This window comes from Panthera uncia, assembly GCF_023721935.1.
Source record: "Panthera uncia isolate 11264 chromosome B2 unlocalized genomic scaffold, Puncia_PCG_1.0 HiC_scaffold_24, whole genome shotgun sequence".
Taxonomy (NCBI): Eukaryota; Metazoa; Chordata; class Mammalia; order Carnivora; family Felidae; genus Panthera; species Panthera uncia.
In genome coordinates this window covers 89,474,082-89,488,334 of record NW_026057580.1, presented here as the reverse complement: position 1 = coordinate 89,488,334, position 14,253 = coordinate 89,474,082, and the positions used below count along the sequence as shown (strand labels likewise).

Genomic DNA, 14,253 nt, shown 5'->3' with positions numbered 1-14,253 from the left:
CGGCCACAAAAGAAGGCCTTGAAGACCTGTGCAGAGGGTCACCTGGGTGGCTCAGTCAGTTAAGCATCCGACTTTGGCTCAGGTTGCGCACTCGTGGTCCATGAGTTCGAGCCCTGCATTGGGCTCTGTACTGACAGCTCAGAGCCTGGAGCCTGCCTCACATTCTCTCTCTCTCTCTCTCTCTCTCTCTCTCTCTCTGCCTCTCCCCTGTTCGTGCTCTGTCTCTCTCACTCTCTCTCAAAAATAAATAAACATTGGGGCGCCTGGGTGGCTCAGTTGGTTAAGTGGCCGACTTCAGCTCAGGTTGTGATCTCACAGCTCGTGGGTTCAAGCCCCGCGTCAAGCTCTGCGCTGACAGCTCAGAGCCTGGAGTCTGCTTCAGATTCTGTGTCTCCCTCTCTCTCTCTGCACCCACCCCTCCCCCATACACACACACTCACACTCTGTCTCTCTGTCTCTTTCAAAAATAAACATAAAAAAACTAAAAAAATAAATATTAAAAAAAAAGGCATGTGCAGACTGACATTTATGGAGGCACGAATTGCCAAGGTAGTCCTGGAACGTTAGGGTTAAAGGTGGAATAACAGAAATCAAGGAGGACTGTTTCAGGGTCTGCTAAACTGTAGCGGTGGCACTCATTGTAGAAGAGTTCGCTATGCGGTGGGCACAAAGCATCCCCTCTGGCTCTGTCATCAGGGAAGGAGAGAACAAGGACTCCCAGAGAGAGCCAGCACTTCCTCACGGTGCCATGTGACAATAGCTCAATTTTCCCTGGGAGAGCGATGAGGCCATCTCATGAGAACGCAACGTTGGTGATTTCAGAAGACTTCTACTTGCCATTACCAATATCAACATAGTAAATCCCCACGTGACATTTTACATCTCCGCGCTCCTTCCTTGTGAACTGACACAGAGCTTCTCCATTCTTTCCGCTTTGGGTATTCGTGGCCCCTTCCCAGGGAACTTGGAGGCTTTTCATCATCTTGCTCCTGAGGCTGCCGTGGAAAGATTCTTATCCTTTCAGGAAGTTTTCCCTTGCTGCAAGGACCATCTTCAGAACTTTATTTCACTTTCTGAATTTGGAAGTCTGTGATGTTAGGGTGCTGAACTCATTGTTAAAATAATGTTAACAATTTTAACAATAATTTTAACAATTAAAATCCTTATTTTTGACTTAACAGGCTTCTTATTGGGAGGTTGAACCATCCTTGTCAAAATGCTTGTCAACTGCCACAGCACCCAGTTTGTCAGTATTAGATAAGCCAAGGTATCGATTCTTGAATTCTTTCTATTAGATCAAAAAAGAAGTGGAAGCTTTCCACAATGATGCGTTATTTTTGGAAACGTCAGGTGCAAGGTTTGCCTGACAAGCTCTTATCAGAGACGAAGGGAAGTCCCTCTCTCAGCATTCAGTTCATTGCTCACTGACTGGTTCAACTGCCCGCGAAGCTGGCTCAGGTGCTGAATTGAGTGCACACCTAGTACCCAGGCTTTCAGTGTAGACTGTGGGTCCTTTCAGGAAGCCTCTGACAGTTCAGATTGAGTGCTTGTAACTAGGGCTTTAGGAAACTGTCCCATCTTCTTGTTGGCAAGCTCTACCACTTTCTACGACAGAAAGATCTGTTCATTTTCATCCGATGCCAGCATGGGTCTGATGACCCCAGCAATGATTTTGCAAAATCCCACCAAATAATTCCAAGAGGAGGTCATGATGAAAGTGGGGAGGGTAAGAAGGGAGTTTCAGAGGTGACAAAGTGGGGATGAAAGTAGATCAAGAAAACCTGTGTGAGGGGCGCCTGGGTGGCGCAGCCGGTTAAGCGTTCGACTTCGGCTCAGATCATGATCTCCCGGTTTGTAAGTTCAAGCCCGCGTGGGGCTCTGGGCAGAGAGCTCAGAGCCTGGAGCCTGTTTCGGATTCTGTGTCTCCCTTTCTCTGCCCCTCCCTCGCTCATGCTCTGTCTCTCCCTCTCAAAAAGGAAACATTTAAAAAGTTTTTAAAAAAATAACGCAAACTTGTGCGAACTCCTCCAGAAAACAGAATGAAAGAGTGACCCATCCCCCACCTCCTCCTTAGGGCTGCTAGAGCAAAAGGTGATAAGAGATCCTCCGCTCTACCTTGACAAAAAACCATGGCAGAAAGGGGCAGAGGGGATTGGTCTGTGGCGTAGGTTATTTAGCTCCAAAGAAATTGCATATACATAAATTCATCTTGCATTTGTCCAAGGGCAGGTCATTACAAAGACTTTGCTAGAATCACACAACTGTCAGCCAGATCCCCAGTCTTAACAAAGCCCCAGACGAGGTTACCCGAGCACTGCTTTGGTCTCATTAAGAGCAAAGTGATCCTACCTCGGGTCTAATCTGCAAGAACCCAATAAAGTTTTTTTTTTTTTTTGCAGGTAGGAAGCGGAGGGGAGGGGTGCAAAATGTTGACTTTGAATTCCCTGTTAATTAAAACAATGATCATCGTGTTCCTTTTGTTAAAAGTATCTTCTATGCCCTAAAGGTAACTCGATACGGATTCACGTGGAAAAGGTAATCAAGAAAAAAAATGTTTCTCCAGCTCTCTTCTATAATTCAATTTGTTTTTCTTACTTTGAAACAACAAATTTACTATGAGCAGATGTTTTCAGCCCAGAGCCTGCTCTTGTCATGAGAGCCAAGTTGTTAAATTAGAGGCACAGCTGACAGCTTGGTTCCCACATGATCCCTCCCAGTGGTTGCCCGCAGTGGGGCCCCTCCCTGGCTTCAAGCTTCTCCCCGCCCCCAACCCCCACCTCCACTGGGCTAGGACAGTACATCTGGGCTGTATGTGACTGATGGCTTTCCAACACAAGGTGACTTAGCCAGCAGTGAGCCCAGGCTGGGGCAGCTCCTGCGTCCTTCTTTCTTCAGAATCAAAGGTTTAGATTCCACATTTACTTATTCATTAACAAATATTTATTGAGCCACCAGCAAGAGAGCACCGTGATTAAAAAGCATGAGTTTCACAGACTGACCGCCAGGACTCAGTGGCACCCGTGCCACTTGTAAGCGCCGTGACCTTGGCAAATTATTAACTCTTTCAGCCCGAGTTTCTTCTCTTGTGAAGAGGGATAGTATTAGTTCCTATCGTGTGAGATTTGAGGAGACTCATTTGAAGTAAGTTTCGGGACGTGCTTCGCCCCTTGTATGAACTCGTAGCTCCTTTATGAGGGCAGATTGGACTTGAAAGGCTGTAAGCAGAAGACAAGTGCGTTTGCTCCTCGGCCGCCCCTCCTCATCCCATCAGGAGGGTCCTATAATGCTCCCCGTCACTCCCAGAGAATCAAAAGTGCTCTGGTCAGTTTTTGTGCCGACCAGAGTCTCCTTTCAGACACTCAAACATTAAGTCAAGTATAATAATCAAATTTCGGAGCTCTGTTGAATTCAGACCTTCTGTCCACTCAGCTTACCCAGGTCAGGAAGACCAAGTGGGAGAAGGGGGAATAAGAGAGCCTCCTTCCCCCTGCCTTCGTGGCTGCATTTCCTACCCACTCATTAGCTATGATGTTGGATTTCTCCAAGGTCAGGGGCAAAGGAAATTATAGGGAAGGGCCCAGACATGGAGCAGGTAGAGCGCTGGTCTGGCCCTGAGGCTCTGTGCTTGGCAGAGGTCCCAAGCTGCCTCTCTGGTTGCTCCCTGGCAGGTGGCCCCAGCCACTGCCCCTCCCATTTGCATTTCTCAGGCCTGTGTCACATACCAGCACTTTCTGTCCTCCCGCCCCCCACCCCTGCCCCACCCCTCCTCCAGGATTGTCAGACTCTGTTGGTGTTTCTCCCGAATCCTTTCTCACTTGGCTGGAGAGGAGCAGGAAGCCTGTCCTCTTCCCTCCTGCCAAGGAAGGACCCAACCATAAACCATAAACCACTCTCCAACCATAAACCACTCAGGGCCAGAGCCGAGGTTGGAGGTCAGGGGGCTGGCCCTCCGTTTCAATGGGTGTTTGATAATTTCGCTGCTCCCCACCCTCTCTTCCCTTTCTTCTAGTGCCCTGGCTACTACTGAGCGAGATTTTTCCTGCTGGAATTAGAGGACGAGCCATGGCTTTAACTTCTAGCATGAACTGGGGCATCAATCTCATCATCTCGCTGACATTTTTGACTGTGACCGGTAAGGACCTGCTGTTTGCCTCTAACACCTTTTGTGCTCATAGGACAAATGTTGGGGAAGCACACTCACCTAAAAGACATTTCACTGTGGACATTTTTAAAACATTCAAACATAAAGAGGATGTATCTGATGTACCGACCACCCAATTTAAAGTTATCATTCTGAATTCGTTTATAACCCCAGCTTCTCTCTCCCCGAATTGTTTTGGGTCATATCCCAGACAGGACGTCATTTTGTCTATAAAATTTCCACGTGGACCTCTATAAGATCAGGCGTTTAAAACCTATACCTGCAAGGTCATTATCAGAAATAAAAATATTCACAGTAATCCCTTAGTATCAAATATCGAGTCTGTATCCACATTCTTCCATGTCTTATAGTTATTTTTTATATTTTGTGTTATTTTTTATGTCTTTTATACACTTTTTATATTTTCTTATACTTTGTTTGAATCACGATCCAAATAACACAATCTGCCGTTGATTGACATGGCTCCTAATTTGTAGGTTTCATCTCCATTTTCTCCTTTTCCTGCCCATCTTTGGATTTGTAATGAAGAAACTGGGTCATTTGTTTCAAAGAGTTTCCCCACGCTGGGTTTTGCTGATTATAGTCATGTCACGTGGCCTTCTGTCTTTTGGGTTTCCTGAGAACTGCTCTTTAGATCTCGAGGCTGAGAGCAGATTTAGATTTTCTCATTTGTTTGTCTATAAACTCCTTCACAGATGATGGAGGGTGTCCTGCCACAAAGGCACACCCTGTGTGTCTGCTTGTCTGTCTGTGTCCCACTTTGTCATGCAGGCCCCTTCGAGGATCATCACCCAGATCCGTTATTTTTTTTAAGTGTTGTTTTTTAATATTTTATTCATTTTTTTGAGAGAGAGAGAGAAAAAGACAGAACACGAACAGAGGAGGGACAGAGAGAGAGGGAGACACAGAATCTGAAGCAGGTTCCAGGCTCTGAGCCGTCAACCCAGAGCCCCACACAGGGGCTCGAACTCACAAACTGCGAGATCATGACCTGAGCTGAAATCGGATGCTTAACTGACTCAGCCACCCAGGCACCCCAGATCCGTTATTTTCATTGAATCGCTCCTTCTGTATTTTTGTCATCGATATTTCTCTAAGGAGGAATTTCTTCTCATTAGTTATTTGCCTGCCCTAAAGGATGAATTGTAGGAAAAAGGCAAGGTAAATGCTTGACGTTTTCTCTTGATTTTCTAGTTTTCAAAATAATGAGATAGTTCCCCAGCATCTTCCAAAATTACTAAGGAGCTGTTCTCTTCCTTTCCTTTTCCCATTATATGTGTATCTGATACACATATTAAAAAATACATATAAAATATGAATTTTGAAAAGTGGATGTGTACTCGAAAAGGTCTATATATTTCTGAATACTTGTCAACCACTTTTTTTTGAGTACATCTACTTTTGGAAATTCAGTTTTGGAGTTATTAATTAACCATGGTTTGGGTTTTTACATAACATTTTCAAACGTCCCACGTTTTTTAGAAATAGCCTAAGATTAAAGGAAACAAAGAAACTGGTCATTAGCACCAACCATACGTGTCCTTCTCAGATCACATGCATAGGCCTGTACCTTTCACCTTCACACACACACACACACACACACACACACACCCCTTATCTGCCCCTTGATGTGGAGAAAGAGAAATATAAATGCAAAAATGGAGTGAGCATGGCATAATGTGTCAACTTGTCCAATCACTAACCTGATACGTGAAACCAGTGTAACATTGTGTGTCAACTATACTTAAAATTGAAATTAAAAAATAGAAGAAAGAATGGAAACGATCAGGGATGGGAAAAGATGACATAAATCTCTGGGAAGGCTAGCTAATGTGTAAGATGAGCTAATGCACATTCAGAAGTTCTCCTGCATTTAGAACAAACGTTGGGAAAGCACATTCACTTAAAAATCCTGGAATGAACCTGTAGATGACATTTCACCGGGCTGCGTTTGAAATTCGATACAGGTTTCTCCCGCTGTTCGAAAGTAGAGTGTGTCCACGAAACCACTCAGAAGCCACAATGGCCTGAAGCAAAGCAACTCGCACTTCCTAAGAGCGAAAATCCTCTCTGGATTTTTCTCAGTTAGCAAAAACAGATACCGAGGTAGGTCTCTCATAAAAGCAAAGTGGCAGGACACGAATTTGCCGAGAACAGGGAAGGCTGTGCTTACTTTCAAAAGTCAACTTCCCAAGGGGCGCCTGGGTGGCTCAGTCGGTTGAGCGTCCGACTTCGGCTCAGGTCACGATCTCAGAGTTCGTGGGTTCGAGCCCCGCATCGGGCTCTGTACTGACAGCTCGGAGCCTGGAGCCTGCTTCGGATTCTGTGTCTCCCTCTCTCTCTGCCCCTCCCCCCCCCCCTCCCCCCCCAAAAATAAACATTAAAAAAAAATTTAAAAATAAAAAAAGAGGGCTGCCGTGTGCCCAGCACGGGAGGGCACCTGGATGGGCATTGTGACCCGCGGTCTGTCCAGAAAAGTTGCGAAAGTCCTGGGTGTTTGGGGCGAGACGATGCTCAGGGAAAGGATGGATGGGAGCCCCCCCCCCGGGGGGCCTGCGTGGCTGTCACGCTGTCATGACGAAGGGACTGGAGAGCTGACCCGGAGGGCAAAGCAGGACCAGAGCCAGAGCTCTTGAAAGGTAGTACTTGGACTTCAGAATGAGTGAGGAAGGCCTTTGTAACAGTTGGGCCAGCCCACTGTGCGGTGAGAATCTCTGAAGCCATCAACTCATCAACTCCATGTTACTGAAAGTGTTCAAACAGAACAGAGGACGAGTTCGATGAGGTGACTTTTTTTTCCCCCACTGTCTATATTCCGGTTTTATGTCCCAGAGAGGAAAGGACGACCGATTCTACAAGCACTTTATTAAGCCCTCACTGGGGCAAAAGCCTGTGCCAGCAACAAGGAAAGCACAAGGGATCGGACTTTAATTAAAACTGTCCAAAGAACTGCAGCACTGTCCCTTCTTCCTGCTTCTCCTCACCTCACTGACTGGCAGGTGGTTTATATGCCCAGATCCTTCCACGCTGCATTCGCCAAACCTCCCCACTGCACTTTTCCCTGACTGACCAGTCGGGATTCGTGGCTGCGGCTGTTAAGGGCTGTTTGCACTGTCTCTGGCTGAGGTCAGTCTGAGCCTGTGTTTGTCAAGAGCCAGTTTCTTTCCCACAAGTTCCCGCCAGGCTGGACTTCTTGCTGCTAAGCCCGGGGCAACGCAGTGCCCATGCCAGGCTCCGGTGCCCTGGGGGCCGCTTCTCACCAGTTAACTTGCCTCGAACCTTGGTCAGTAACTACAAAAGGACTGTATCTTTGACCAGAAGTCAGAGGAAACACCAGGCTGGCAGGAGAGGATGCGGCTTCTTGTTGATGAATCTTAGCAAGCTAATGCCTTTCGTTAGAACTGTTATCACTTCTGGGGCACCTGGGTGGCTCAGTCGGCTGAGTGTCCGACTTTGGCTCAGGTCATGATCTCTCGGTTTGTGAGTTCGAGCCCCGCGTCGGGCTCTGTGCTGATGGCTCAGAGCCTGGAGCCTGCTTCGGATTCTGTGTCTCCCTCTCTCTCTGCCCCTCCCCTGCTCACACCCTGTCTCTCAAAAATAGATAAACGTTAAAAAAAAAAAAAAAAAAAAAAAGAACTGTTATCACTTTTTTCTCTGAATCCAGGAAGAGGCATCACAAAAATGCTGCCAGCTACTAAAATGAATATTGCCAACACGAGTGACGTATTTGAGTCAGGGTAAAGACGGGTGAGCTCATTTCAAGAAAAGTGCATCTGTATAAATGTCTTTTAAAATATCCACCAAATAGAAACCAAACTGCTACAGCCAGTACTCCCAGGAGGGGAACTGTGGGGTGAGGAGAGAGAGAGGGAGGAGATATTTTACCTTCTGCTTTCTCTGTTTCTGTGTTGTTTGAGGTCTTTTTTTCTTTTTTGCGATGAGCATATTCAGCAGGAAGATGGCATAATGGCATTGGATTTAAATGGTGGTAGCCACAAGGCTTCTATTTACTTTGACAGGGCAAGCTGGGGTAGTTGCTAAACATGACACTTACAGAGGTTGACTGTATTTTTAATTTGTAGTTGCTATTTCCCTGGATATATACCTTACCAGCGTGTTTGGAAATACACATGTTTTTTATATGCTCTAAGAAGCAGCTGTCCACAAAGTGGGTCAAAGCAACACAAAACACATTTTTAGGGATGCCTGGGTGGCTGAGTCAGTTGAGTGTCCTACTCTTGATTTCGGCTCAGATCATGATCCCAAGGTCCTGGGATCGAGTCCTGTGTTGGGTTCCACACTGAGGGTGGAACTTGCTTAGGATTCTCTCTCTCTCTCTCTCTCTCTCTCTCTCTTTCTCTCCCTCTCCCCTGATTTCCTTCTCTCTCTCTCTCTCTCTCTCTCTCTCTCTCTCAAATAAAAAACAAAAAGCAAAACCCACATTTTTAATCAGTCTCTTTTGTCCTTTGTAGATCTCATTGGCTTGCCATGGGTGTGCTTTATATACACTATCATGAGCCTCGCATCCCTGGTTTTTGTTGTTGTGTTTATACCTGAGACGAAGGGATGCTCTTTGGAACAGATATCAGCAGAGCTGGCCAAAGGGTAAGTATTCTATGCACTGCTCTCTGCACAACACTCTGGTCCAGAAAAATGCAGCTTTTATGTACAACTGAATAATGATAACGTCGGAAATTATTTCAGGATATTCCCTACGGTGTGAAGCCATATCTCAGAGCACAACTGCAGGTTTTAGGGCCATGTGTTGAATCTGGGTGACTAAGCGAAGGAGTTAGAATAACCAGTGCTTTCGAACAGGGGACCTTTTCAAAGCTCTTTTCAGAAATGCTCAAAGAACCTCTCTCGGCTCCCTAGGTCCCCCACCCAGGAGGGGTTTTTTGTTAGTTTGTTTGTTTGGGGTTTCAGGTAAGTCTTGGAATGCCATGTCCATCCTGTGCCAGAACCATAGGCTTCTATTCCTATTACGCTTGTAGGTCGTCTTTAAGCCCCAAACACCCGTCAAGGCTAAGATTATCAGGAACACTCGAGTTTCAGTGACTGCAGTCATTCCAAATGCGGCACAATCAAAACGAGTTTAAGAAGATAAAGACTTTCTCGCAGGGATAGCATTCAGAAAACTGGTGGAACGCATCTCACATAGAGAGATTGTCTAGACCATTTAACTTAGGGGCTGTAGAAAACTCTTTGGTTTTGGTAACAGAGCTCACAGCTCTGACTGCTCAACTGAGGGCAAGGAGGTGATGCACAGGGGCCAGGAATAAAGGGGAACTCGTTCTTCCTCGGATTAAATCATTACACTTGAACATGGAGAGATTCTTGCTCTTGGGTTTCAATATACTGAGAGGGCACGACTTATTTACAGTCTGGGAATTTCTTCCAGAAAGTCTGTCAATGCGCTGAAGAAAAATGTATGATTGCTACAGGAAATGTGGGCACCGTGATGCTTCAGCTTTTGCCTGAAGGAAGAACATACCTGATAGGTGATTTGATGGTAGCCGGACGTGTACATATTCATGTAGAGTAGGGTTTGGAAAACTTTCGCTTTGTATTTTATACACTTTTAGATGGTTTGCATTTTCCCCCCATGTTTATTTATTTATTTTTGAGGGGGGAGAAGAAAGAGAGAAAGACAGAGAGAAAGAAAGAGGGGGTGAGCAGAGAAAGAGGGAGAGAGCATCCCAAGCAAGCTCCATGCTGTCAGCATGGAGCCTAACCCGGGGCTCGATCTTACCAACTGTGAGATCATGACCTGAGCCGAAATCAAGAGTCGGACACTTAACGGACTGAGTCACCCAGGAGCCCCGAGAGTGGTTTGCCTTTTTAAAATATTTCACTTAAAGGGGCGCCTGGGTGGCTCAGTCGGTTAAGCATCCAACTTCGGCTCAGGTCATGATCTCGCGGTCCGTGAGTTCGAGCCCCGCGTCGGGCTCCGTGCTGACAGCTCAGAGCCTGGAGCCTGTTTCAGATTCTGCGTCTCCCTCTCTCTCTGACCCTCTCCCGCTCGTGCCCTGTCTCTCTCTGTCTCAAAAATAAATAAACGTTAAAAAATAAATAAATACATAAGTAAATATTTCACTTAAGTGAGCGGAAGGACTTTTCTCTTAATTCAAGCTGTAAGTTAAACATCAAATTGTAGGATTACTTTTTAATACAGATAAGGCCCCATTTTTAAAAAACACAATGAAAACGAAGGTTACTCATTTACGAAGATATGTAATTGTCAGGAAAGCCGGCTGTACCCTTGGCCTGATCAGCACATCGCCTGGCCCTATGCTAGTTGAAACCAACTGACTGGATTTCTTGGAGAGCACAGAATCTCAACAAGACTGTCACAGATACCTGATTCCAACAACTAGTAGCCTCAGACCTTGGTAACTTTATGGATTCATCTGAATACTTGATTCAGATTCAAGGCCTTTTTCCGGGACTTAGATGCCAGGACGCTAAAGACTTCCAAATCTGCTGTTCATTCTTCATTTCTCATTCTTCCCTGTCACCTGTTTCACATCAGCTGTCTGTTCAGGTGGAACGCACCATCCCCAAATGTGGTGGCTGAAGATACACCATTTCCCATTTCCCCGGATTCTTTGGCTTGCTTGCGCGGTGCCTCTGCTCGGTTAGCCTGGCTGCACTCATGTGTCTCCATCAGCAGGAGGGACCGCCGTAGTGGACGGTGTAAGGGAGCCTCAGCCACAGGATGGCGGTGGGTGCTGACTCAGTGGGGAGCTCCCGTTGCCCTTCACGTGGCCTCAGCCTCCAGGCTAACATGGCTTCCTCACGCGGCAGACTCTGGGCAGCATTCCACGGCGGTGAGAGCCGGAGCTATAAGGCCCTGTGGGGTATACGTTCTGGAAGTCACACTGCATTACCTGCATTACTATCTAGCATCCTACAAGTCCCAAGGCCAGCCCAGAATCAAGGGCTGTAGACATTGACTTAATCTCTTGATGAGATGGACACACGCACACAAAAAACTGTTTTTAACCACATTGACTCTTCCACACCTACTCTTTTTGAAATTCTCTTTTAGCGCCTGTGAAACAGTTTTCTTTCCTGGCTTCCCTCCTGCCTCACTGATACTTATTTCTTTATCTCTCCTTCTCTCCCTACATTATAGTTATCATTGCCGATTTAACCGGTCATCCTTATGCCTTGAGAGACCACGCAAAGCCTCATCTTAGAAGCCCTGCATAACCCCAGCCCTGGATAGCATTCCTCTCTCCTGGATTTTTCACATTTTCGAGTCCCATTTTCTTCTCTACTGGCGTAGCTAGGACTCTAGGGATTTCCCCTCCTTAACTAAGCGGTAAAGTCTTGGTTTCCAGGAGTGGCCTCTGCCCATTGTCTTTCTTCCGGAACCTCTGTGTGGTGCCTAGCATAATCTTGATTCCTAGAGGATGGTGGAAAAGTATCCGCTGTTCAATTTGATAACCTATGAACAAGGCCAATGTTGAATTCATTGTGTGGGGGGATTAGAGCTGGGATGACCGTGTGGAGCACAATAGGTGTTGATCTGTGGCTTGTAGGGTGTGGTTTCATCTACAGTTGAATGGAGCCCGTGCAATGGGAAGAGGCAGAGGTATGTGTTCAGATGAGTGAGCCCGACTGGCTGTACCACACCACTCCCTTCCCCACGGTTTCATCTTACTCATTCAGCTCTTTTTTGACCATCTGCTCTCCACCAGACACCGTTCTAGGAGAGAACTGAAGACGCAGGAGACAAAGAATCCATAGCTTCTTTAGAAGGCAGGCAAGAAAACAGACTATTACAAATATTTAGCGTTGTTGGCAGGCTCAAAGGAAGATCGCCTATATTGGAGGATCTCGCCTATAAAATCTTCCTGAAAGAGATAATACTGAAGCAGAATCCTGAAGGAGTTGCCTGGGCAAAGAGGTGTACGTGCGAGACACAGGGGGATCACACACGGAGGCCAGTATACTCGCTGGTGTGGTCTGGGGAGGACAAGAGGATTGAGATGGGGGTGCCGAGCAGAAGGCAGAGAACAGTCAGGAAGGGGCTCATCCTTCTTGGTAAAGAGTTTGGAGTTGGTGCTAAAGGCAGTGGGGCATGTTTAGGGGCACCTGGGCGGTTCAGTTGGTTGGGCATCCGACCGCGGCTCAGGTCACGATCTCACGGCTCGTGGGTTCGAGCCCCGCGTCGGGCTCTGTGCTGACAGCCCGGAGCCTGGAGCCCGCTTCAGAGTCTGTGTCTCCCCCTCTCTCTGCGCCTCCCATGCTCATGCTCTGTCTCTCAAAAATAAACATTAAAAATTCAAAAGATGAAAATGAAAAAATAAAGTGACCGAACAGGAGGGAAGAGTTACCGATTTTTGAAGGAGGACTCTGGCCAAATACAGAGAATGGAAGTGGAGGGGCAGCTGAGCGAGGGAGACCGATGGAAGTGTGTTGATGAAACCAGACAGAAAACTACGGGACTGGATGGCATGTAGGGATGGAACCAGACGACTTAGACCTCGATTGGAAAAGATGGTCAAGGGAAAGGAGCAAATCTCCCTCAAGCTTAGAGAACTAACCCCATACACAATGGCGACATGTGCCCTCGTAAGACCAGGAGAAGGAGGAGCAGGTTTGGGGGGCTGGAGCCTGGCGGGGCTCAGGGACAGCACTGAACTCAGTCCGTACGGACCGTCTGTGAGGTGCCTCTGGGACATGCACATGGACCAGGGGAGTGGAGAGACCGGTGTCGGTCGCAAGACGGTCCTCAACACATCGGTGCATAGGGATGTAAGTGGGGGCTGATCCACATTTCGTGGAGCCTAAGCCTTTGAGGGGCCCTGTCGAAGGAAAAAAAAAATACAAATTATGAATGTGAAATTAGGTGTGACTATGTAGGTCTTGGAAGAGGCTGTGCAGGGAGGGACCCTGGGGCTTATGTGTCATTGGCCTCACGGTAAGTCCGTCCACCGTGTGCGTAAGCACTTTTTAACTACCCGTTTATTAGCTGGGGGTGTGAAATTCCTTTAAAACATAAACGTTTGTTAAAATTCTCGTGAACAACACTACAGAATTGAGGCAGGGAGAAAGCAGTTAGGAATTAACTTTTTAAGTCTAACTTGAAAGTGGAAGGAACGCTCTGGATGAGCCAAGGTTAAGAAACTTTCAGATCTATTTTTCACACGGGGCTGTCAGAATGTATCCAGTTGCAAACCAAATAAAAATCTGAGGACAAACCCTCAGAAAAGCCAATCTTTCTATCTAATAGACCTCCAGAATAAGACATTCCCTAGCAGTATCTGATTTGGCTGTCTAAAACGCAACAAAACTTACTCATTCAGCGTCAGGGTGGGGAAGGAATCCGTCTAAATCAGTAAAGCTCTGGATTATGAAAGGTTTTCGAAAGAATCACATTTCTGTTACTTTTGAGTCACGCAAGGTATTCACGCTTAAATCCGAACCTCAAGTGATAAACGGCAAAGTAAGAGGAATCCAGAAGCCAAAGCACCGTGAACCCTAGACAAGACGACACGGGTACCAGGTGTTGGAGACCAAAAATAGATGCGAGCTCTGATGCGGAGAATTATAAAAGAGGAGGTGGCAAACCAATCCTGCACGTGAAATTCACAGCAGCAGTGAAGGCATCTCCTAGGGTGTATGGTGTGAGGAAACCCATTACGGAGGGCGGAAAGGAAAGAGTTGCTCTGGGAACCCTTGGCTAACTCCTGTTTATCTAGTAGTAGAGAGCCTGCGGTTCGTCTGAGCTCGAAGAAGCAGGTCGGCAAAGGCTTTTCAAATGAAAATGTAAGCAGCCCGAATTGTGCAGACTGGCCAAAGTCTGTACATTAGACAAGGTTCCCTGGAGGGGTTAGAGTGGGAGAGAGCCAAAGCCTAAGAGACTCTTAAAAACTGAGAGCAAACTGAGGGTTGATGGGGGGTGGGAGGGAGGGGAGGGTAGGTGACGGGTATTGAGGAGGGCATCTTTTGGGATGAGCACTGGGTGTTGTATGGAAACCAATTTGACAATAAATTTCATAAAAAAAAAAAAAAAAAAAAAAAGGTTCCCTGGAGGGAAATGTCAGCGACAAAAATAAAAAGATAAAATACATAATGGT

At 46.7% G+C, this 14,253-nt stretch overlaps 1 protein-coding gene across 2 annotated transcripts in view; it reads left to right on the top strand.

The window, feature by feature from the left end:
* The window catches only part of SLC2A12 (solute carrier family 2 member 12), a 58,935-nt gene that overhangs the window by 35,892 nt on the left and 8,790 nt on the right, over positions 1 to 14,253 (top strand). Inside the window, exons 3-4 of one of the 2 annotated variants that reach the window (XM_049652974.1) lie at positions 4,010 to 4,132; positions 8,635 to 8,767. In XM_049652974.1, the coding sequence (XP_049508931.1) occupies positions 4,010 to 4,132; positions 8,635 to 8,767 (256 nt within the window). Of the gene's footprint in view, positions 1 to 4,009; positions 4,940 to 8,634; positions 8,768 to 14,253 lie in introns of those variants that run through there. The other variant, XM_049652973.1, reaches the window with a different exon arrangement.